Here is a 24,221-nt window from a genome sequence, read left to right on the forward strand (position 1 = left end):
ATACCCTTCACCATACCTAGAGATAGGCATGGGTTACTTTCCATAAAATCATCTCTCAATGCAAATTAAACCAGCTATTAGTCTAACTAAAATAAAATCATACCGATCTCTATGTATGATGAAGGGTATGTGATGAGGGGGAGGGGGGGCTATTTTAATTCCAAAGGCCAAGGTAACTTTAGCAGGATGTATAGTAACCTGGATCCATGAAATAACTGGCCTTTAATAATAAAAAGCTGCCTGCCTCTATGGGAATTTAACATAGGGGGTGTATACTCATGGCCCCTATATTTTAAGGAAGAACATTTATTTATTTACAACACATTATTCATTCATAAAGAAAATTGGTGTTCTTAAAAGGTTGGACTTTTCCTTTTTTTTAAATTAAGGAATTAAGATCTATTTACAAAAGATGATTTCTTTTTTATTCCTCTTTTTAGTCAATTTAAGCTTGGGCATGTAAACTGTAGTTTAGCGTAGTGAATGGAATCCTATATTGCCGGTTAGCATGTCATGAGTAAAAGTGAGTCAACAAAAAAACAGCAACAGCAGCCTAATTATTTCTTTTGGCCTGCATATTCCCAACAAGTACAAATAACTATACGGATTAAGACTTAACCATTTCCTAGCCACATATTGATTTGGGACTATATTGGGTGGAAGGCTGCTACCATGCATGGACAATAATTAAAGTAGAAGCTTTAATTATTGCATTTTCATCTTTACAACACTATCAACAATCACTTTTGTTGTCTATAAATCTTGAGACATTTGTGCCATGAGAAAGAAGCACAAAAGTACCGGCTATATAAATCATTGCTTTTTAACTGATGAAGAGAATCAAAAACAACTCTCTGTGACAATGTCCTTTTAGTGCAAAACCTTTTCTCGCTGTGTGTCCTTTTTTTCATTAGAGAGAATGTGTTGCTACGGGGTGGAAACAGTTTATTTTCTTTGTCTGCAGTGGTGTGATATGGAAGAAGTGGCGACAGGGAAGCTGCACCTCAAACTGGAATGGTTATCTCTGCTGTCCACACCTGAGAAGCTGGATCAGGTACAGAGCCACTGCTTCACTTGTAGAAAGGCTTGAACTGAGCACTTTATTCACATTATTAAGATGTCTTCTGGGACTCTGGGGAAGGGACTTTTAACCTTGTGCAACATTCTTCCCATGAGGCTCGCAGGACCCATTTGACCAAAAACTAAGCTGTTTATTTTCTGTCCCTCACAGGCTCTGATGAGCATAAAAGCCGATCGTGGTCATGCCAACGACGGCCTGTCATCTGCGGTGCTTGTTGTCTTCCTGGATTCAGCCAGAAACCTGCCGGTAAGTCGGTCTGGTTGAACATCCCGGTGTGCACCTGCAGTAAAGCATTCCAGTTTTAATCTTTGAGAAATATCTATCTATCTATATACATATATTGAGCCCAGGTGAAGACAAAGGTTATTAATAGATGCATCTGATGTGAAAAGCAGCTTTCCATAAAGATATGTAGAGGATGATATCTTGTTTGATAGAGCTAAAGCTTTGCTACTGAAGCCCATTTTTACCACAAAGTGTATATCTATATGACTTATATGTATGGAAGTCATTAAATAAAGGCTTTCATGAATTATTTTCATAATTTGATACATTTTGTAGTTTCCACCTGTTTGGTGCTGGAGGTCTGATCATTCTTGGGAATAGATGAAGTGGATTTCCCACCCAGTTTTAGTTTGTAGGTTCCAGTTCACACCATTTTTTGTTTTCTGGACTTCTTTTCTGTTGTTTAATCCATCTTAAATTTGCAGTAGAAAGATTAAAATGATGTGTAATATTATATTAAAATAATAGTAAAATATGTGTCCCATATTTCATCCCATAATACATAATCCCCAAATCAAACATTGTGCTTGTTCATTTCAATGAACACACCAAGATATATGTAGCTTTTGTATGGGTGGTCCGAAGAGAGAGCATCAGCATTTGACTGAGCAGAAGGACACGTGGACATGAGTAAACCAACACTTTCAGAGGCTTAACCATTTCAATTGGACCTGTTGGCTCAAATTCTGAAAATATAACAAATACCTTTGCAGTTTCTCTTACACTATATAATTGAGTAGTTTGTTTTACAGTCATTTTGTGAAGACTATGTAGCATACATAATATGAATTGTTTTTATGCAAAGGTCTGTGGCTGCTACTGAATAGAAGCATTTACTCAGCAGTGTTGTAATTTGTTTGTGTCACAGCACCTTTACTGTAAGTCTATCTTGTCTCAGGATTTTCTAGGATGAATAACTTTATTTGTTAGTGTAAACTCTGTAGTGCAGGCCTCACCTTCCTCTTTTCAGCCTTCAACTCTTCTTCTTCTTCTTCTTCTTCTTCTCCTTCTTCTCCTCTCCTCACTTGCTCCCCCTCTGAAGAGCGTCTTCGAGGGGAACTTGGGCTCTGGCTACTTAAAAGAGAGGCGGGCGGCAGGCCTCGTGTTTTGTGAGAACACTGCCTCTCTCTATAGGGCCTTATTTGTGAGTCTGCTCTTTGTTTTCTGCATCCTAGAGTAGTTTGGCCAATGTCAGAGTGTCATTACCTGTTTTTTTGGTTTGAACTGTTTGCCTGATGAGCATGAATCCTGACTAGTGCATGGGGAATTCTCAAAATCCTAGTTTTTTATGAATGTTATTTGTTGGAGTTTGACTGATTAAAAAAACTGTAGAACATGACAGCAACATATGACCACAAACAACACTGAAGATTTATTTTTGAGGACTATTAAAAGCCTCCCCTTAAATTCATTAGGAATGAATGAGCCCCCATGTTGTACATTCAGATTTCACCCTATGAGTTCTACCCTGGAAAGCGGAGATGCTGGGTGTGCCACGCCAGAGCCCACATCTCTGTAGGTGTCTCATGACAAAAAAACAAAAAGTAGCAAAAAAATGTGAATGTGGTCTTTTTAATTTAGTGTAATTTATTTGCATTTGTCACTCAGATTTAATCCTGAGAAGTGATTTTTAGACACGTTTACTCAACTTCAACATCGTTATTTTAAAAAGATTTTAGTTAACAAAAACTTTTTAAATTTTAGTCTCATTTTAGTCATAGACAATTTTCAATTTAGCCCAATAAGAGGAGATTTGAGATGTTAGTTTGTTTTATTTATCAATGTTTAATTGGTAAAAAGTTTTAAAACAGTTAAGTCTAGTTAGTCTTGTTACTTTTCTCTCACAATTCTGACTTTAAACGATTATTCCACAGTCCTCTTCCGCACATTTCTGATTAATTTTAAGAGGAAGGATTGCATTTCGATCTGTGTAAGGCACTGAGAGCAGCTGGAGGGGGGGGGGGGGGGGTCTCTGTGGATTGCTTTCCCTCCACCTTCCTGTATAAGCCCCATTGTGTGTGAACAGGTTTTCCCCCTTATTCTCAGCACATGGATGGATACCACTCCATTAAAAGAGCAATTTTATTTGATTCATTTTAAAGAAATGCACAGACATTTTGACAGGAAGTGACATTATCAATGAAATGTGTCTTGTAATTTGAACTGAGTGCCTATAGAGATCACTGGTGAGTCAATGCCCAATTAATTTACCTGCCTACTTTAAAAACCTTCAAATTCACCTCTGATCCTATCACTGATCTGACTTGCTTCCATTTCAGATCAGAGTCAGAACAAAATTTTGTACTATTAATTACAATTTTTTACATTTCAAAAACTACTAGAATATCCACTTGTGTATAACCCTTGTGTTGTCCTTTGTGTCCCAGAGTCCCTCTTGTATTCACTTGTATTTCTCTGCCACCGTCGCCTCGGCCTCTGTGGTCCCAGAGACCCATCCTGGAGTCAAAGACATTTCCCACTACCCTCATCTCATCCTCCGGGGTCCCTGGGACTTAAAGGACGAGGCTGGACTGTGGTGGAACATATGTATAATCGTATAAAAAGAAAACGTCTTTGAGACCCAAAGGGCGAGGCCATGAGGGTAGTTATCGTGAAATGAAAAAGGACCCCGGGGACCCCCGAGGCACAATGCCTGGCTAATACAAAATGTAAATAAAATAAGTCCCCGTGACACAAAGGAGAGCACAAGGGAAATAAATCATGTTAGTGTAATTTAGCAGTTTTAACCCTGAGGTCACTCACTGACTTAGCATGTGTACTTTCACAACGTATCTCGGTTTGATCAGATGATAAAGATTAAAACACAAGCGTGACCATCACGTAGTCCAACACCAGAGGTTTAATGTATTAATGGACGTGTTGGGTGTAAAGCCGCCTGCACACAATCCGCGGCAACACCACGAGGTAGGGTGCAGCGTCATCAGGGTCAAAGTTACAAGAATTTGAAGTTTGATTCCGAGCGGTGCGCAACGCCAGGTAGTGCTGCACCTAGTTGGACGGCACAGCGCTCGCCATAGGAAAACTGCTCACAGTGGATTATTCTTTCTCTTAGATCTTCATTTAATCTCTCTCCATTTTAATTAATGACTTTCATCTAATGCTGTGTTGTTTTAACTAGAGTGCAACCAATATGTTTTAGTTAAGTTACCGTGACAGAATGCCGCCACGTACCTTTACAGAGATGATTTGCCAAACACTTTTTTTTTTTATTTAAATAACACATATAGTTTGCAATCAATGTTGGATATCCTTATTAGATGCTTTTGTAACTTTGAAAATGTATAAGTTATAATTACTAACTACTACTACTAAAGTATTTGTTGGACTCTAGTTTTGACCTCATGTCCTGGTTTAAATGGGGTAGGACATTAACCATTTGATCATCCCGGCGGTGCTGGTGTGTTCTGACTTTATCCTAATCCTCCTCCCTGCATGCCCCTCTTTCCATAATAACCTGCTGGTGTTTGTGTGTGTTGTTTGCTCTCTCCTGCCTTGTCCCTGGGGGGAAATCAAAGCGCAATCCGTTAGAGTTCAACCAAGCGGGGCTGAAGAAGGCCTCGGTCACAAAGGCCATCAAGGTAATGCCCTGTACACCAATATTTCTCTGACATGCAGGAGGGATACAGGGGAACACAGTGACACGTGTTCACACAGGCTGATATACCCAAACATTCAAGACATATTTGTACAGAAGGGCCAGAACTATGTGGACACCTAAATATCAGCATGTGCTCTTGATTCAGATGTTGAACCTGGCTGCAGGGATTTTCTCCCATTCAGACACAAGAGCATAATTAAGGTCAAACACTGATGCTGGGGGATCAGGTCTGGCTCACAGTCAGTGTTGGATGGGTTTGACATCATGGCTCAGTGCAGGCCAGTTTAGCTTTGCTGGGATTGAAAACTCATTAAACATAATAATAAAGATGTCAAAATTTGAATTAAATGTAGTATTTGTACTCCCCTTTTTGGTTTAATTGTTGAAAAAGTCTGTGACTTGACTACAATTACATCAGAAATGGTAGATTTCTTATCAAATAGCTAACCTCACTCCAAATCTTTTAATCTTTTGTGAAGCCTTGTTGGAAAAAAAAGTTAGGGGATTTACGACAATGTGTTGTACCATAAAAATTATCAGGAGGTGAAATTCCATTCTCAATACATTTGTTGTTCACTTAAAGTGAGTGAAAGCTCACTGGGTGATGTAGCCAGCAGGGGGCAGTGCAGCAGCATTTAGAGAAGCTCCGAAAGGTACTGACTCCAATAATCCCTGTGCACGGTGTCTAACCATGTGTGTTCTGAATAACAACTGGGTTGTCCAAAAAACACATACACTTTTTATTCTAAAGCTTTTAATGATCTTTTCTTTCAAACTTATCTGGTGTATTTTCATACTTCCTGGTTTGGGGCCATTCAAAGCTTTGACTTTTCCCTTGTAACATCATCCCAGAAAAAGTAACCCATTTTGCCATCAGGTGCTGAAATGTCTAATAAACATTTTGGAAGTTTTTTTATTGATAAATTACATGGTAATTTAGATTATATTACGCAAAAAAGATGCTGACTCTATCACGGCATCTTTTTTTATAGATATTTGTTACTAATTGAGACTGGCTGGCCAGCGTGTATGCCTTCCAGCGCTTGCAAAGCACACACTTTCAGGTGCGTGCTGCTTAGTTTTATACATGCAAGTGCCATTAGTAACCTCCCCCTAGTTTTGTTCCACGTGCTCGCCTGACGGCATATCATTTTTTCTTGTTTATGTAAATCCAGTTTTGCTTCTTTTGCAGTCTGGTAAAAAACTGACCAGCGTTCCAAGTCCGTTTGTCCAGTTCACAGTGGGACACAAGTCGTATGAGAGCAAGGTGAGACCAAACTGTGATATCATAAATCTCTGAGCATAAAGACTAGACATTGGGAATCAGCTACTGTACTCTCACTCTTTCCAAAGTCCAAAATTAGACTACAAACACTCACTAGTTACCCACCAATAATTTTTGTATTAAACTACACATTTTAATTATTACATGTCTGTTTGTGTATGAATTTAGAAATTAAAAAAAAACAACTAAAAACAATCTACCCTCAGCCTGTATATTATGTGTTAGCTGTTCAGTAAAGCAAGCAGATGATTTGAGGTTAGTTTGCCTAGTGGACATTGCATTGGCTGCTAAGAAACTGTGAAATTTTTTAAATTTGGAAATACTTTTTGGTACTTAATTACTTTAAGCTTGCTAATGTCTCCAATAGCAGTTAAGTGCAGCCACTGCAAAATTGGTGGGCAACTAATATTGTAATTATTAATAATTGCAATTGGCTATGTCTGCATACAGTTTGGTATTTTTTGGGGGGTATTATTATAAATGACATTGACAATAGTGTAATTTTCACAAGACTTTTTTTCCTCAAATTAACTTCTATTACACCGATATTGGTAGTTGTGCAGTTGGCCTAGTCTGTGACCATCCCTTGATACGTTGTTTTTCCTCCCCCCAAACTCCTCTCTTTTGTGTCCTCTTCCAGACTAGATATAAAACCAATGAACCTGTGTGGGAGGAAGCATTTACATTCCTCATCCACAACCCCAAATGCCAAGAATTGGAGGTTGAGGTACGGCAAATCTTGATCATGTGAGTTGTGACTCTCAAATATCCCATCAGCATCACAGGTTTTTGTACCCTTTGCGTTTTAGGTGAAGGATGAAAAGCACGAGTGTTCGTTGGGGACGTTATCACTGCCTTTGAGTCGTCTGCTGGAGGCAAAAGACATGACGTTGACCCAGCGCTTCCCTCTAAAGAACTCCGGACCGAGCTGCACTTTAAAAATGAAGATGGCTCTGCGGGTAGGAAGACGATTTGTAGATGATGAAAAGTATTTTTTGTTTGTCATAGCACAATTAGATCAACCTTCAGGGGTCGCCTAATGTGGTTTAGCTCACTTTTACTCAAAGCATTTAGAATCGTTTTTTTTAATCCCAAATTGGGATTCCCAAAGTGGCTCTAGATATTGCCCTTTTACTGGAAAGATTCTAATAAAGCAGAAATAGTTTACTTTTTCTCACCTGATTTCGGAAAAAAAAAACAGAACAGGATTCTTAGAAAAGGACTGTGATATCACATGTTGTAAAACTGTAAACCTTTGTCTCATTTTCTTTGTATATGTTTAATTTCAGGTGTTGTGCTTGGATAAGAACACTCCCTCATCCTCAGACTCCACCCCATCCTCTGTACAGGTCCCCAAGAACAGCTCCTCCAACCAAACCCCACGGCCTTCCATCTCTTCTGACCCTATACCTTCCTCCTCCACATCCGCCATCCCCTCAGTGTCGGCCCAGGACCTGCTTAACCGGCGGAGGGAGGCCGACGATCCCTTTAGGTCTCCTGGAAGCACAGACTTGGGGCAGGGTGGAGGAAGAGGAGGAGGTCGGGGTCTGGCAGAGACCGGAAGAAGCACCTCCAACCTTGCTATCTCTGGGTCTCAACAGTACCTGGTTGGAGGCAAAGAGCCAACGCCCAGCATCGCCTCGGACATCTCCAACCCCTTTGCTGCTCAGGAGCTGCAGCAGAGACTGCAGCAGCTGCAAAAGTATCTATCAACCTATCATATATATATTTATCATCTATCTAACTGTGTGTAGAAAACATTTTTCTATATCTTTGTATTTGTAAAATATTTGTATGGTGTCCGGGAAGAACTTGAACCAGTCTGCTTTGAGATCCAGGACGATTTATTGAGATTCCAGAGGAATGACAGTTTGTGATGTAGTTGTTCTGGGTTACACACATCCCTATAAGAAGTCCGAAAACGGGACCTTTCCTTCAGTCGCCCCAGATTTACCTTAGAAATCCTAACCCTAACCATCCAGACATGAGTCTAGTCTGGCAGGACAGGGGGGTGAATGATAAGAGCCACGGGTGTATGTAGGGTTCCTGACTCCGTTGTCTGCTCCATGTGCAATCTGGAAGATCCCTCACAATGGCCACAGTGCTTGGGGGTAGCTGCTGGAGCTGGTGAATTCTTTACTATTAAGGTACTGTTCTGGTGCTTTGCTGAGTAAGCGCTGACCCTGGTACCAGCAGCTCTGTGCTCCTATCTCAACCAATTTATTTCCCCTGTTTGGTATCATCTGCTAAACAAGGGATAGTCTGCTGTTTCTTCAGAGCCACACATGACCTTGGGGTGAGGAAGGCCACCTTGACTCAACCACTGGAGTCCTTAGTTCTGAGGTAGTCTACAGAGCTGTTAGCCTTCTCCGAAGCATTGCAGAACATGTAAATGTCCCTCAGGCTGTTTGGTGTGTCCAGCTTGGGGCAGCTGTAGCTTCTGGGAATTGTGATGTGCCAAAGCTCAGGCAGTTACCTTATCCCGCTCCTTCCAGGCCTGGAGCATGTTATCAAGTAGATTGGGATTGCGCCACTCTCTATGCTCTGCCCAAAGCAGTTGCACCATCATCTTTGCTCTTGTGGTGAAGGACACCTGATGACCAATGGGGTCGTATTTGCTTGCTGGCGCTTAAAGTGGTCTGTGGGTAGGTCTGGGTTGGCAGCGCCAATGAAGTTCGAGCCCTAAATCCTGACCGGCCCTGACGTGGCAAGGGGGGCCAAGTCGAAGAGATTCCATTGGGGTAATAAGATGGAGTCAGTCCAAACCGATAAGCAGGACTTGCTGAGCTTTCAAATCAGCCTTCAAATCCAACTTCATGGTCAGCCACATGTAACCAAACTGTCCTCTCTGAGCCGTAGTCCAGGACAGAATATGACTCCAAGGTTAAATCTCCATTGCACAGTAATACTTTACTGACCTTCAACAGCACGTTCCGTCCTTCATGTTGCCGGTCAATGTACCTTCTTTCCTGTGTTCAGGAGATGGGTTAGGGTCTGTCTTGACTCTTTTCTGCCTTATCTGGAGCCATCCTGTTCAGCTCTTGGAGGACTAGCAAGTGTCTCTTGTTGCAGCTCTCTCAGGTCATCTTTAGATCCCACTCTGCTGCTCCTTAGGCTTGTCCACAGAGCCAACACCTGTTGATTATGTCTGTTGTGAATTTATACCTTACGAAAAAAGAAAGAGATACAGTAAAGCGTCCGCTTTTCTAATAAATCCCATGAAAAGACCAAACCTGACTTTGCGGCCCTGTCCGTGACACCCGGCTCCAAATTCATTGGGACCTACTGTATAGGTAAAAGTAAAAAAGATTTTTTTATTTATAATTGGATCACATACAAATTTATTTAAAAAAAGAAGGCTCAGTGATTTTCTGAAACAGCTGGTCACTGTAATTTATATCAAACAAAGGAGAAAATAGTTTGGTGCTCTAATAAGTATTTGTGGCCGCAGGGCGGTACATCTGGGATTGAGTTTGAAATCTCTCCAGTATGTGACCCAGTGTGGACATTTCTACAGATCTGAAGACATACCTGACTGCTCTGTAGTTCTAACTTTCACACACTTTCTAACAACACTCATGATACAGGTTTGAACATGAGGTGTTGTTTTTGATGTGATAACCTCTCTCTCTCTCTCTCTCTCTCTCTCTTTCTCTTTCTCTTTCTCTCTCTCTCTCTAGTGGTTCAGGCCTGAGTCATTCCCAGCTGGGTGAGATCCAGCTGACAGTCCGACACAGCTCCCAGAGGAACAAACTCATCGTGGTCGTTCACGGCTGCAGGTACGAACCAATAAGAGCCAGTAGTTTCTTCCAAGACTACTCTCTGTATTGGCTGAATGTTTTAAGTAGTATTCATTTGTTTTCTCGACACAGAAACCTGATAGCGTTTACTGATCACGGCTCAGATCCTTACGTCCGCCTCTACCTGCTTCCTGACAAACGGCGGTCAGGCAGAAGGAAAACTCACACCTCGAAGAAAACCCTCAACCCAGTATACGATCAGACGTGAGTCCAACTGCTTTCACATGTTTTTTAAGAAAACGTTATCGTTGAAAAGTTGTCTTAGTTTTAGTTTAGTTTTATTTAGTGGCTGAGTGGTAAATGTGCTGTGTGCTCTTCCTGTCTCTGCCGGCTCAGGTTTGATTTCAGTGTCTCCCTCGTGGAGATCCACAGGCGGACTCTTGATGTCGCAGTGAAGAATGGTGGAGGTCTTCTCTCCAAACACAAAGGCCTTCTGGGAAAGGTACAAACTTGCTGGCCGGCATATTCTACATGATAATTAAACCCTTAGGAGCTGTCTTAAAGTGAATCTATTATAACATAATATTATTATTTGTTTTCATGATGAATTCTTATGGACTTCGGAAGTTTTGATGATCTGTCAGTTAGATTAATACCTAAAATAGTGTTTAATTTGCAAAAAGAGTTACCCTGGACAGGAAAAGATATGGTCTTTTAATATTTTAAATCAATGCAGTCATTTAGTCTTAATTCCTCCTCCTTTTTTCATCAGGTTCTGGTGGATTTGAGCCATGAGGACATCGCTAAGGGTTGGACACAATGGTTAGTCTTTGATTTCTCCCTTTTCATTTATAACACAACAGTCAAGACAAACAGCTCTCACAAAGCTCACGTTAAAGTATCAGGATCAGAATCGTAACCAAGTGAGCGCCAACTGCCAAGGCAGATTACTCTGAATTATTACTTACATAAATCCTATTCTCATTTTTTGGGACAATGTACAACATCAGTTTCAGACAGACAAACATAACAATAGTAACACAATATACTAACACAATTTACCAAATAGTACATACAATATTTTAAACGTAAGTGCCAAGTAGACTTAAAATACCAAAGTACCAAAAACAGGGACCAGTGAGAGTCTCAGTGCTCTGTGATAGACAGCATCCATCTCTGCATTCATGTACACAACGGTAAGACTGTGGCAGCAACAAGCCGTTTCCTGGCATTAAATATAAAACAGAATTTATTACGAAACAGAAACCTTAATTTCCACTTCAGTTTCATTAATATTCAGTTATAAAGTTAATTTGTAACTCCAGAAAAAGATTTTCATCTATAGGTTTTCATAAGCCCTGTGTGCCTTGCTGTGTGTGCATGTGTTAAATGCTGTCCATGGTGCTGAAATCCGTGAGGAAATAGCTAGGATAAGGCTGTTTAGTCTCTTGTAGCTGACAAAGTTTCTTCCATCTCTTTGTCCTTGCTCACACTCGCAGGGGCTGCGAACGTAACCATGGTAACAGTGTAACATGAAAAAAAAGAAGGTGCGCGGGAGGTGGCTTGGAGGCACTTATAGATATCAATATGAAAATGTTTGGTGATAAAAGTTGTTTGACACAATGTTGTTACTGCAACTCGTTAATTCATGGGACCTAAATATATTTTTATGTCTCTGTATCATGTCATATTACATCAATATAAGAACACATAACAATATCGATAAAGTGCTATTTTCAAGGCCAAGAGTGAACCTTTAAGCCTGAATAATTAGGGCCTGTAACGATATGGAAAATAAAAGCAAAATGGCGAGACTCCGCTCCACGAACTTGTGTGAGAAGGCAGAATTGTTCCCCCTACACAAAATGATGCCATGTGGCAGAAAACAATGTGTATTATGTCTTCTGCTATTTCTGCTATTTGATCACTCAAACTCACTCGCTATGAATGTGTTGATTTGATTGGATCCCTGCTGTGGGAGTTTGAATGTAATCCTAAAACACAGCCTTATCGGAGCCAGTTAAAGGAGAAGGACCACGCCAGAGTTTTTTTAAATGAAAGCCTCTTTCTCCTCCTGCAGGTATGAGCTGAGTGAAGATGGCCTGATGAAGCCTCAACAACTATAGACGGCAGTATCATCATAATCATCATTATTATTACTACCATCACATTGCCACATTTAAGTTTACAGTATGGCTTTTATGTTTTCATTATTCTATGTGTACAAAAAGAAGTAGAACAGCAGCTTTTGACATTCATGTAATCACATCAGTCGCAAGGCAAACCTACCCTTTAAGAAGTTAAAGGCTGATAGATTAAAGGGAGTTTAGGACATGTAAAATACTGTGTAAGTCTATATTTCATATTAACAGGAGAAAGTATAGCAGCTGTAGAGGAAGACAATCATTTTTTTGCTGTTGTATCAGTTTCCTGCCTGAAGCACAACAATGTACAAGATTGTAAATATAAAACCGAGGGCACCTTCTGCACATAACAGAGAGCTGTGGTCTCTTATTTGGCCAACCATTTGATTTGATTTTATTAATTCTTTTTTTTTTTTAATGAAAAACATTCTGGACGAAGACTCTGAAGCAGAACTGGCAGAGACGCGGAGTATTTAACATTTTAACCCCATTGGTTTTGCTACTGCAGCTTTACTTTTCTTTATTCCACCATATTAATGTGTGTAAAACAAAGTGAAAAGAACTATAAATATGGTTTTAAATCCGATACAACAGCAACTTTTTCCAGTTCTTTTCTGTCTGTTAATACACTTGTTATGCGGAAATAAGGCCATTGTTAAGTGTAACCTGTCTAGTTTTTTTTTTTTAAACTGAATATATTTGCACATCCGTATGTTTTTATCTATTGGGGGATCATTTTTACTTTAAACAATGCCTAAATTCTTCATGATTCAACATGAATCAACATTAAACATTAAAGTGTCAAGTCTTAAAATAATATAAATAACCTTTTTTTTTCAAGGAGTTGTAGTTTAAAGTGTTTAAAGTGAACTTGAGAGGTGGATTTGACTTGTAGACCGTCACTATGTTGAGCTAAGCTAATCTAATGCAGCTGACTTTATATGTAACAGAGACTCCTATCCATCTTCTCCTTCTAATAGCTGTAAGAAAAGAAAATGTTGAACTATTCCTTTAGGTAATTCAAGCGGTATTATAGCACCAACTGCAAGACCCGCCCTACTAAAGCATTTGCGCACTGTGATTGGCCAGGTGTCCATGCTTGCTCGAGGCTATCCTAATCTTGAATCCTCGAGGTTAAAGCCTAACCCCGACCTGCTGCGTAGCTACCCATATTAACACCTGTTTCATATAGCAAATCTTGGCTTGAAAAGTGAGAAAAGTGTAAAAGTTGACTCCAAAAGTCAGACATTAGGTGTAAATGGGCTTATTTGAGATCAATTTTGCAATTTTGCTGATTATTAGTCTTAACTTTATGTAACACGTTGAAGAAACTATTCGTAGTCTGAAGAAGACACAGACTGCTGTTGAAAAGGACTTTTCCCTTTTGGTTGTTTTGGTTACATACACACTTGTTTCATGCACATTAAACACCACTTTGCTTTAAATGGCTTCTTTAAAGGGATGATATCAGTAACCACTACATAGAAAACCGACTCCTTTGTATCAAGCACATAAAAAAAATACATATGTTGTCTATGTGACCCTTTGAACCCAAAGAGCAGCGATACAGAGGAGGCTAGTGTGACCTTTGACCTTCAAAACACACAGACGGATCTCTGTAAGCATCAAGAAAGTATTATACACATATGTATGTAAACTGTTGATTGTTTTGTTAACTTTTAATGTCGTTTATTTGGGTTTTGCAGCTGTCTCCCTCTTTGTCTTGTGTTTTGTTGAGAGAGAATCACACTGTGGATTGGAGAGCTTCTCTGGATGTTGGCTCTTTGTCCCTGCCATGTTAATTTATCTTGTGCCTTGAGATTCACACGACCATGTATAAAAAGAACCAAGAAAATGCTTCAACAGTTTCCTATGTTTCAGAATGTCTCCTAAATGCCTTTTATGAAAACAAATAAAGAGCTTTAGCTGGCTATAGCAGCATGAAGCTGTGCAGCACTGTGGAGTCTGACCATTCCATTTTTATCACAGGTCATCAGCTGGTGGAATGTAATTCTTGAGATATCTATATAAGGTGATAGTAGGCTAATTCTGTAGTTGTCTTAATGTCTGAGTCTACCATGACTTGTTTTGGGGATTTATCATTTGTGTTAATTGTTCTACTTTTGGCTCCAAATTATGTAATTTTTTATTTAACTTATTTTGACACATCCAATTCTTCATTAAAATTAGTTTAGTGTAGTCTGACCTGGTGATATCTTTTTTTATTATTCTGTGTGTCATCTTTATCAATGTAGATATTAATGATTGAACCTGATAGAATATTTTGATGAATATTACCTCTGGATAGTGGTGTCAAGAGACAACACACACACACACACACACACACACACACACACACACATGCACACACACATACACACACTCACACACAGAGACAGAGCACTTGTCATTTCTTGCTGTTGGTCATGAATAAGAACTGTGCCGGTGGAAAAAGAGAAAGTTTGAGAATATGCTTCTGACTGGTGGCATGTGGGTATTTTAAATGTGCAAGACTATGTGGGTATGTCTATCCTTATAAGGACCATATGACCTCAAATCCCACTCTGCGTGTTTTGAATAGTATTCCTGCAGCAGGATATTCACATGGCCCCAGCTTTTTATTAAATTAAAATAATGTTCTTTAACAAGGGATCTTCTGGGGATATAGGCTGTGGGGCCTTTTTTATTTGCCTTTTGGTGGTCTATTATAAATAAACTAAAATGGACACAGGGGGATGGGTCCGCTACAGTAAAAGTTCTGTGCCTTCTGCCATATCATCTCTAAATGAAGCTCCCTAGCAATGATTGGTGGCATCATTGGATCATCTTCTTGTTACTTTTATGTTGTTCATGCTGCCCACAAGGTGTGCCAGTGGAACCCCAAATACTCTGCAGTCTTCGCTTGTCCCTGGCAGTGGCAGCAGCGTAACAGATGATGAAGGAAGAGGCAGGCTGAATCTCTTCAGGTTCCGCAGGAAGTACATTTTATGTCTGTGTCTCTATCCTGTTTGTTTCTAACCAGTCTGTCCCCTGTAGGACCAGGTCTTCACCAGTCCTGCCAGTCTTGTCTTTGTGTACCTGCTGTGCCGGATGGTGGTAGACGATGACACATCTTTGGAGCAGGAACTGCACGCCGGCTTCCTCACCTGTCTCTGCCTGAGCTACTCCTACCTGGGCAGCTCGTATCTACCCACTTAAACTTTTTCTGTTGGCGGGCCATCCACAATGCATCCTGTGAGTCCAACCTCAATGCATTCTGGGACAGGGCGCTGCATCGGACCGACAGGCGGAGCGCCGACATGTTGAAGATCAACGCAGAGTCGCACTTCTAAACCGAGTTGGTTCAGGATCAAAAAAAAAGAGGGACAAGAGAAGGAGAAGCAAGAGAAGAAGAGGGAGAAAGTGGGACAGAAAGAGAGGCACAAAGTGGGAGAAAAAGAGGGGGGAAAGAAGAAAGTGAGTGAGAAAGAGAGGGAGAAAATCTGAGAGAAGGAAGGGGAGGTAGAGAGTGAACAAGATAAAAAGAAAGAGAAACAAGAGAGGGAAAAAGGGAGGAGAAAGAGAACAATGGAGGAAACAGCATCAGTGAAGAAAAGAAGAAACCCCATTATATACACCGCTACGTTTTGGTTGAAAAAGGAATATCTCCTACGTTACCCCCTGTCATTCCCCCTGCTCTGGTGTTCCCTCCCTCATTCACCTCTCTAGTGTTTCCCCCTCTCATTTCCCTTGCTCTGGCGTTTTCCCCTCTCATTCCCCCTGCTCTTGTGTTTCCCTGTCATTCCCCTTGCTCTGGTAATTCCACCTCTCATTCCCCCTGCTCTGTTGTTTCCCTGTCATTACCCTTGCTCTGGTGTTTCCACCTTTCATTCCCCCTGCTCTGCTGCCCCCCCCCCCCATTCACCTCTCTAGTGTTTCCCCCTCTCATTCCCCCTGCTCTGGTGTTTCCCTGTCATTCCCCCTGCTCTGGTGCTTCCCCCTCTCATTCCCCCTGCTCTGGTGTTTCAGACGGTGTTTGTGGTAAAGTCTTAATAAGTTGCATAGCTTGCATACTCAAAGTTGAAGTAGGCTAGCTTGAATGTGTACTTTACTACTTGCGTTCACAGTATAATAGTAAATGTACATCTCTATAAAATCTAAAATTGTTAGGTCTTTTAATGCAAGTGTTTTTGAAAACCCCTTTGAATGTTTAACTGTATAACTACCATTACTAATTATTATGGTTACTAAATATTTTGAATAAATAGTGTTTAAGTGTTATTATTTGTTTTCTGTTTTTTGTGTAAAGCTTGTTGTGACTGTTAAAAGAAAGAAGTTTTATGAATATATTTACTTAATATTAAAAAGAGACAGGTAAAGGTTAGAAGTTCTGTTTAAATGAACTCAATAAATACCTAATATAATAAATATAACATATTTTCCAAACAGCATTTTTAAAACATATTTTATTCACGTTCTGTAAATCGCCCCGCCCCCTCTGGGCCTCCGTAGGTCTCCTTTATGTAGCCCCGCCCCTCCCGGCTCCTGTAACTTCAGAGCCGTGGAATCAGAAGAATAAACGGCCGTGCGGCAGAGCAGAATATTCTCCCTCCCTAAATTACCCTTTTTTCGGACCAAAATGAGCCGCTGCCCATTGGAACAGTGGAGATACTAACGGAGATATTTCGGTGAAAGTCTGGAGACAGAAACGGAGACGTTTTGGTGAGTTTTGTGTGTTTGTACTTCAAAGAAACACATTCATTTCAATTAGCAGATTAACTGTTTAAGTTACCGCACAGTTACTCTATAATGAGGAGAAAATTTTACTTCACGTTAAATTTAGGCCTTTTTTATTAACAATTTAGAATTTATTTTTAAAATTTAGCATGGCCTATTCTGATTGGCTGTTGCTTTAAAAAATGTAATGTTGAAAGGTGTTTCCGGCTTATTTTATTTATTTATTTTAATCTAATAATGCAGGTGACGTCTTTTGCCGTTAAAGTCTCCCGCCAAACTTGAACTTTCCTCCGCTTGTGTGTGTGTCTGTGTGTGTGTGTGTTTGTGCCTTACGGTTACTGTGTGTGTCTGTCGGCGACTGTGTGTGTTTGTGTCTGTCGGGACTGCCTGTGTGTCTGTTGGCGACATTGTGTGTGTCTGTTGTTGACTGTGTGTGTGTGTGTCTGTCGGTGACTGTGTCTCTGTGTGTCGGTGAATGTGTGTGTGTGTCAGTGTAGGCTTTGTTTCTATGTGTATGTGTCTGTGTGTTTGTCAGTGACTGTGTGTGTGTGTGTGTGTCTGTCGGTGACTGTGTGTGTGTCTGCCGGTGACTCTGTGTCTATTGGTGTGTGTGTCTGATGGCGGTTGTGTGGGTGTGTGTGTGTGTGTGTGTCTCTGTTGGTAACTGTGTGTGAGTTTGTGTGTCTGTCTGTTTCTATGTGTGTGTGTCTGTCGGTGACTGTGTTTGTGTCTCTGTGTGTGTCTCTTTGTGTGTCTGTGTGTTTGCATGTGTTTTTGTGTGTTAGTCACTGTAAATAGAAGGTAATAAAACTGACATATCATATTCTGTTTACTAAAATAACAGTTTATATTTGATCTCTCTATCTATCTATTTATACATGTCAATTTGTTAGATCTGATTCCTAAGATAACAGTGGATATGGGATTTATATCAGCTCTGGTCAGTTATGTTTATTTGTTGAATCCCACAGAAGAAGATGAACCGTAAAGCTGTCTGATAGAAGATCAACAGACAACCGGATGTGATTCTTTAATTCTCTCATCAGGTAAGAAGACATCAGCTGATCACCGATGCTGCTAATGTTTCTTATTTTTAATGAAACTATATCTGATCATGTCTCCTGGTTGGAATTTCAGGTTGATCTACAAAAGTAAGAGTCATTTTTATTCTCTTTGATTGGCTGTTTTCTGAGTTAGTCGCTGTGCTATCTATCTATCTAACTATCTATCTATCTATCTCTCTGCCCATCCTTCTATCACTCTAGGGTTGCACAATTAATCAAATTTTAATCACAATTTTGGCTTCCCACGATCAAATTTGCGTAATTTAGCAATATTTTAAACGCATTATTTCTTTCATAGAACGCTCCAAGTTTATATGCAAAGCCAATCTACCGCTAGGGCTGCACGATTATGGCCAAAATGATAATCACGATTATTTTGATCAATATGGTGATCACGATTGTTGATTTTAACCAAAACAAATTTTACTGTCACATAGGCTCAGAGAGACTGCTGACTCATTATGAACGGGCCCAGCACGGGTCAAATGGCGGATACACACGTGTGTATGAAATGTCTGTATTGTCACTGCGCAGCATTTTTATGAACTATAATATTCTGGCCACGGGTCACATCTCTGGTCCAGGTCCAGGCCCAGGTCCAGGTCCAGCAGCTCCGTCTCACGCTGTTACTCTACCAACTGAAGTTAGTTGCATTCAATAACTTCTCCTGTGTTCTTCAACGTGACGGCCACGATAGCAGAGTTATCCGCGGAAACACTGGTACAAATACAGGTTTGCCCCTCATATTTAACAATATACAGCTGTGTTAATAACAATTAAAACTATAGACAAATGTCAGAAGTGTGGACCGGCGCTGTGTGGCAGTGCTGCGCGGAGAGTAAGAGGAGTGAAAGTAGAGGAGGGATCCAAACACAGGCACGGCTTTACAGAAGAAATGGGTCATGTAACGTAAAATTGAACCATATTGATACTACAACATTGCAGCGGATGCAAGGACATTATGTGCACCGGTGCGTACAAGAGGAAAATTACTACTTGCGCCCTAGAGCCTGTGAGCTAACAGAAGCTAACTAGCACTGCCACCGACTAGCATTGCTCACTGCTGTTGTCAGAATAACAGACGGGACAAAATTTTGCGTTTACTGGTAAATTGGTAAACCTTGAGATCGACATATAACAACTGCTATCTGTTGAATTTCCCTCCCGTTACTCTGTCCTCTGTAGCTGTCTACATAACTAACTAAGGCAGCTTGGCAAGGCAGCTTTATTTGTAGAGCACATTTCAGCAACAGGGCAATTCAAAGTGCTTTACACAAAATCATTAAAACAGATAAAACACAAGTACAAACAGTTAAAAGTCATAAGCATTAAAAATCAATAAGACACATGAATAGACAGTTAAAAACAAAATAGAAACATTAGGACACATAAAACACAATAATAAAAGTTACAGTGCAGCATAAGAAAGAAATGAGCATTAATTTAAAGAAAGGCAGCATCAAAAAGGAAGGTCTTCAGCCTTGATTTAAAAGAACTGAGAGTAGCAGCGGATCTACAGGTTTCTGGGAGTTTATTCCAGATATGAGGAGCATAGAAACTGAAAGCTGCTTCACCCTGTTTAGTTCTGATTCTGGGGACAGAAAGTAGACCTGTCCCAGATGACCTGAGAGGTCTGGGGGGGTCATAGTGTAGTAGCAGATCAGAAATGTATTTTGTACCTAAACCGTTAAGGGATTCATAAACTAGCAAGAGTACTTTGAAATCAATTCTTTGAGACACAGGAAGCCAGTGTAAAGACTTCAGAACTGGAGGGATGTGATCCAGTCTCTTGGTCTTAGTGAGGACTGGAGGGATGTGATCCAGTCTCTGGGTCTTAGTGAGGACTCGAGCAGCAGCGTTCTGAATCAGCTGCAGCTGTCTGATTGATTTTTTTAGGGAGACCTGTAAACACCCCGTTACAGTAGTCAAGTCTACTGAAGATGAAAGCATGGACCAGTTTTTCCAAGTCCTGTTGACACATAAGTCCTTTAACCCTTGATATGTTCTTTAGGTGATAGTAGGCTGACTTTGTAATTGTCTTAATGTGGCTGTTAAAGTTCAGGTCTGAGTCCATGACTACACCAAGATTTCTGGCTTTGTCTGTTGTTTTTAACATTGTTGTTTGAAGCTGAGCGCAGACTTTTAATCCTTCCTCTTTTTTTCCAAAAACAACTACCTCAGTTTTTCCTTCATTTAATTTCAGAAGCATAACATAGCTTACTAACTAAGCTGCACGGTGCAGGTTATAACTGACTGGCACATGATTAGATAGGGGTTTACGGAGAGGTAGATGTGCTATGCAAAAAAAAAACGGCACGTTCTTTGAAATGACCCATTTAGAAAAAAATCGCTCGATCACGCAAATTTGATCGTTGGAAGTCAAAATCGTGATTGTGATTAAATTCGATTAATTGTGCAGCCATATCTACCACTCCATAAACCAATGTTTGATCATGAGCCAGTCGGAGTTGTTCCTTGCACCGTGCAGCTTAGTTTCTAGATGGAGACAGTCACAGCGGAGTAACGTGAGGGAAATTCCACAACAGATGGCAGTCTCTTTCTCACTCTCCCATTTTCTCTCTCACTCTCTTTCAGGGGTCAAGTCGCCAAACCAAATGGTTGAATTTTGCGTCCATTAAACGCGGAAAAACAATAAAGTGCCATTTAAAATGGTCATGATAAAAATAAATAAAACAGGCTTAAAAAGAATATACACATACAAGAATAAAAGTTACAGTGAGTTAGAAATGAATAATTATAATTTTAATAAGTTGTAGCGTGGGTTTGGAAGGAGAGAGGGAGATTTTTTTAAAGTTTAATTTCTTCAGTGTTGGGGGCCAATGTGCTCTAGTTAAAAAAAGTTAGACTGGAGCCCTGCTTTCTCTTCCTCACTTTCTCACTCGCTTTCTCTCCTCTCTCTCTTTTTCTATCTATCTCTCAATCTCTATCTTTTCTGCTGTGTTCTACTTTAACAAATCTTTTGGATGTTACATCTCTACATTACACACACTCTTTCTACTTCAGACTGGAAACGTTTGCTAATTCCTGCAGAAGCTCTAGTTCTCTCCTCTGAAAACATGATCTCCCTAATTTTCTTCTGGCCGCCGTGCCTTCCTATCTCGGATTATCTCTTATGGCCGCCGTGCCTTCCTATCTCTGATTATGTCTTATGGCCGCCGTGCCTTCCTATCTCTGATTATCTCTCATGGCCGTCGTGCCTTCCTGTCTCTGATTATCTCTCTTATGGCCGCTGTGCCTTCCTATCTCTGATTATCTCTCTTATGGCCGCCGTGCCTTCCTATCTCTGATTATCTCTTATGGCTGCCTTGCCTTCCTATCTCTAAGTAAGTGCCATTATTATTTAAAGTTATTTATTTTCCACTGTGCTCCCTCTATCTCTCTCTCTGTCTCTCTCTCTCTAGGCTGCTGTGTTACATTAACACACATCTACTACTAGAAGCTATAGTTCTCTTTCTTCTAAAACATGATACCTTTTTCTTCTGTGTTTTGTTTGTGGCCGCTGTGACTTCCTGTCTTTGATCATCTCTCTCATGGCCGCTGTGTCATTATTACTATCATCTATCTGTTCATTTGCTTTGATCAATGTGGGTGCAATAATTTCTTGAGAAAGATCTACTAAAAGTGCAATTTGTGTTGTTTTTAAGCATTTGTTTTCTTGGCTGCTGTGCCGACACTATCATGGCCACCGTGACACATGTATCACTCCGTCTTTCATGGCTGCTTTTTTTTAGTATTATTGGAAAATGTATGTTTATTTCATTAGCCAAGGTGCTATGGCATGTGACTGATTGTCTTTTTTGATTTAGTTTAGATGTGCCAAATTGTAATTATGGAAGTGATTATTTTACTGACTGTCGTGCTTATGTTATGCTTTTTGTTGGTATTTGTCCCTTTGTGTTCATACTAACACAAATTGGTTAGGGTTAAGGGATAAAGTTGGATGTGCGTAGTGGTACCGGTAGCTGTTCAATGTGCCAACATGACATTCCTAGATATTCTATTATTTTACATTAACACATCTTTTGAATGTTACATCTCTACATTGCACACTCTTTCTACTGCAGACTGAAAGCTTTTGCTCATTCCTGCATAAGCTAGTGTTTCTTTTGTCTCACTTTCTTCTCCGTGTGGTGTGCCTACCCGCTCGCGGTGTGAGGCGCGTGTTCGCGCTATTCTCCGAATGCACCCACAGTCACACCTGATAGACGACCTTTAGGACAAAACTAAAGTAACAAGCCACTTTTCTAAAATGTAAGTAGAAAGTACTGATATTCTTGTTAAAATGTAAGGAGTAAAAGTAAAGTCACCAAAAAATGTTTTAGCACCATGGACAGTCCCCCGCATGTTTTAGTTAGATGGCTGTTTTAAGAGCCATTTACAGCCCCCCCATGTATTAGTAGTTGCTTTAGACCTGGTCACAGTCTAGGCTCTGTTTCAGCACCAAGGACAGACCCCCCCCCTTTGTTTTTAGTAACTGGAATGTGTTAAAATCACAGAATATGGTTTAGAGTGGCTGACTGTCTAGGCTGTTTCAGCACCATGGACAACCCCCCTGTGTTTTAGTGTCAAATGTTTCAGCACCATGGACAGCCCCCCCTTTGTTTTAGTCAGATGGCTGATTTCAGAGTCATTGACAGTCCCCCCCATGTTTTAGTAGTTGCTTTAGACCTGGTCACTGTCTAGGCTCTGTTTCAGCACCATAGACAGGCCTCTGTGTTTTAGTGGAAAGTGCTTTAGAACCATGGACAGTTCCTCTTGTATTTAAAAGCCATGGACAGCTCTTCCTGTGTTTTATCACCATGGACATTTCCCCCTGTGTTTTAGCACCTTGGACAGTTCTCCCTGTGTTTTAGCACCTTTGACAGTTCTACCTGTGTTTTAGCAACATGGACAGTCCACCCTGTCTTTTAGTGTCATGTGATTTAGCACCATGGACAGTTTTCCCTGTGTTTTAGTTAAAATATCTTAGCACCATTGCTAATTCCCGCTGTGTTAAAGCACCATCGACAGTTCTCCCTTGGTTTTAGTTTAAATATTTTAGCAGCTTGGACAGGTCCCCCTGTCTTTTAGTGTCAAGTTGTTTAGCAAGAGGGACAGTTCCTCCTGTGTCCAAACACCATGGACAGGTCCCCCACTCTTTTAGTGTCAAGTGGCTTAGCACCATGGACAGCTCCCCTGTGTTTCATCACCGTGGACAGTTCCGTCTGTCTGTTAATTTAAAGTATCTTAGCACCATGGACATTCCCCCTGTGTTAAAGCACTGTAAACAGTTGCACCTTGTCTTTTAGCACCATGGACAGTCCCCCCTGTTTAGCACCATGGACAGTTCCCCATCTTTTAGTGTCAAGTTGTTTAGCAACATGGACAGTTTCCCATGTGTTTTAACACCATGGACAATTCCGTTTTTTAGCACCATGGACAGTCCCACCTGTTTTAGCACTATTGACAGGTCCCCCTGTCTTTTAGTGTCAAGTTGTTTAGCAACAGGGACAGTTCCTCCTGTGTCCAAACACCATGGACAGGTCCCCCACTCTTTTAGTGTCAAGTATCTTAGCACCATGGACAGCTCCCCTGTGTTTCATCACCGTGGACAGTTCCGTCTGTCTGTTAATTTAAAGTATCTTAGCACCATGGACATTCCCCCTGTGTTTAAGCACCGTAAACAGTTGCACCTTGTCTTTTAGCACCATGGACAGTCCCCCCTGTTTAGCACCATGGACAGTTCCCCATCTTTTAGTGTCAAGTTGTTTAGCAACATGAACAGTTTCCCATTTGTTTTAACACCATGGAATATTCCGTTTTTTAGCACCACAGACAGTCCCCCCCTTGTTTTATTGTCAAGTGTCTTAGCACCATGGACAGTCCCCCCTGTTTAAGCACAATGGACAGCTCCCCATGTCTTTTAGCACCATGGACAGTCCCACCTGTTTTAGCACTATTGACAGGTCCCCCTGTCTTTTAGTGTCAAGTTGTTTAGCAACAGGGACAGTTTCCTGTGTGTTTCAGCACCATGGAACATTCCCTATTTTTTAGAACCATGGACAGTGCCCCCCTTGTTTTATTGTTAAATGTTTTAGCACCATGGCTAATTCCCCCATTCTTTTATTGTCTAAGTGCCTAGCACCATGGTCAGCGCCCCTTGTCTTTCAGCACAATGGACAGTTGTCTCGAGACACTCACAAGTAAAAAAAGCACCTCTTATTCATGTTTTAATCATTTTATAACCATAGAAGCGATTGACTTACCTCCGATTGCGTTTAAATCCT

At 40.7% G+C, this 24,221-nt stretch overlaps 1 protein-coding gene and 1 long non-coding RNA gene across 5 annotated transcripts in view; one reads left to right on the forward strand and one right to left on the reverse strand.

Annotated features, from left to right (window-relative positions):
* The window catches only part of LOC117954379 (extended synaptotagmin-2-like), a 53,528-nt gene extending 41,078 nt beyond the window's left edge, over positions 1 to 12,450 (forward strand). Inside the window, exons 13-25 of one of the 4 annotated variants that reach the window (XM_034888135.1) lie at positions 965 to 1,054; positions 1,232 to 1,327; positions 2,409 to 2,510; positions 4,903 to 4,965; positions 6,178 to 6,252; positions 6,911 to 6,997; positions 7,080 to 7,229; positions 7,560 to 7,972; positions 9,951 to 10,049; positions 10,143 to 10,274; positions 10,407 to 10,512; positions 10,783 to 10,832; positions 12,091 to 12,450. In XM_034888135.1, the coding sequence (XP_034744026.1) occupies positions 965 to 1,054; positions 1,232 to 1,327; positions 2,409 to 2,510; positions 4,903 to 4,965; positions 6,178 to 6,252; positions 6,911 to 6,997; positions 7,080 to 7,229; positions 7,560 to 7,972; positions 9,951 to 10,049; positions 10,143 to 10,274; positions 10,407 to 10,512; positions 10,783 to 10,832; positions 12,091 to 12,136 (1,509 nt within the window). In that variant the 3' untranslated portion in view covers positions 12,137 to 12,450. The remainder of the gene's footprint in view (positions 1 to 964; positions 1,055 to 1,231; positions 1,328 to 2,408; positions 2,511 to 4,902; positions 4,966 to 6,177; positions 6,253 to 6,910; positions 6,998 to 7,079; positions 7,230 to 7,559; positions 7,973 to 9,950; positions 10,050 to 10,142; positions 10,275 to 10,406; positions 10,513 to 10,782; positions 10,833 to 12,090) is intronic. The other 3 variants (XM_034888136.1, XM_034888137.1, XM_034888138.1) reach the window with 3 other exon arrangements.
* A 2,652-nt stretch (positions 12,451 to 15,102) lies between these two features.
* LOC117954380 lies at positions 15,103 to 15,889 on the reverse strand. The gene is made up of 3 exons (XR_004658809.1): positions 15,770 to 15,889; positions 15,345 to 15,347; positions 15,103 to 15,114 (listed from the first exon to the last, which is right to left on the reverse strand). It is a non-coding gene; the product is annotated as an uncharacterized LOC117954380 (long non-coding RNA).
* Between the last annotated feature and the right edge of the window lie 8,332 nt (positions 15,890 to 24,221).

This window comes from Etheostoma cragini, chromosome 12 (genome assembly GCF_013103735.1).
Source record: "Etheostoma cragini isolate CJK2018 chromosome 12, CSU_Ecrag_1.0, whole genome shotgun sequence".
Taxonomy (NCBI): domain Eukaryota; kingdom Metazoa; phylum Chordata; class Actinopteri; order Perciformes; family Percidae; genus Etheostoma; species Etheostoma cragini.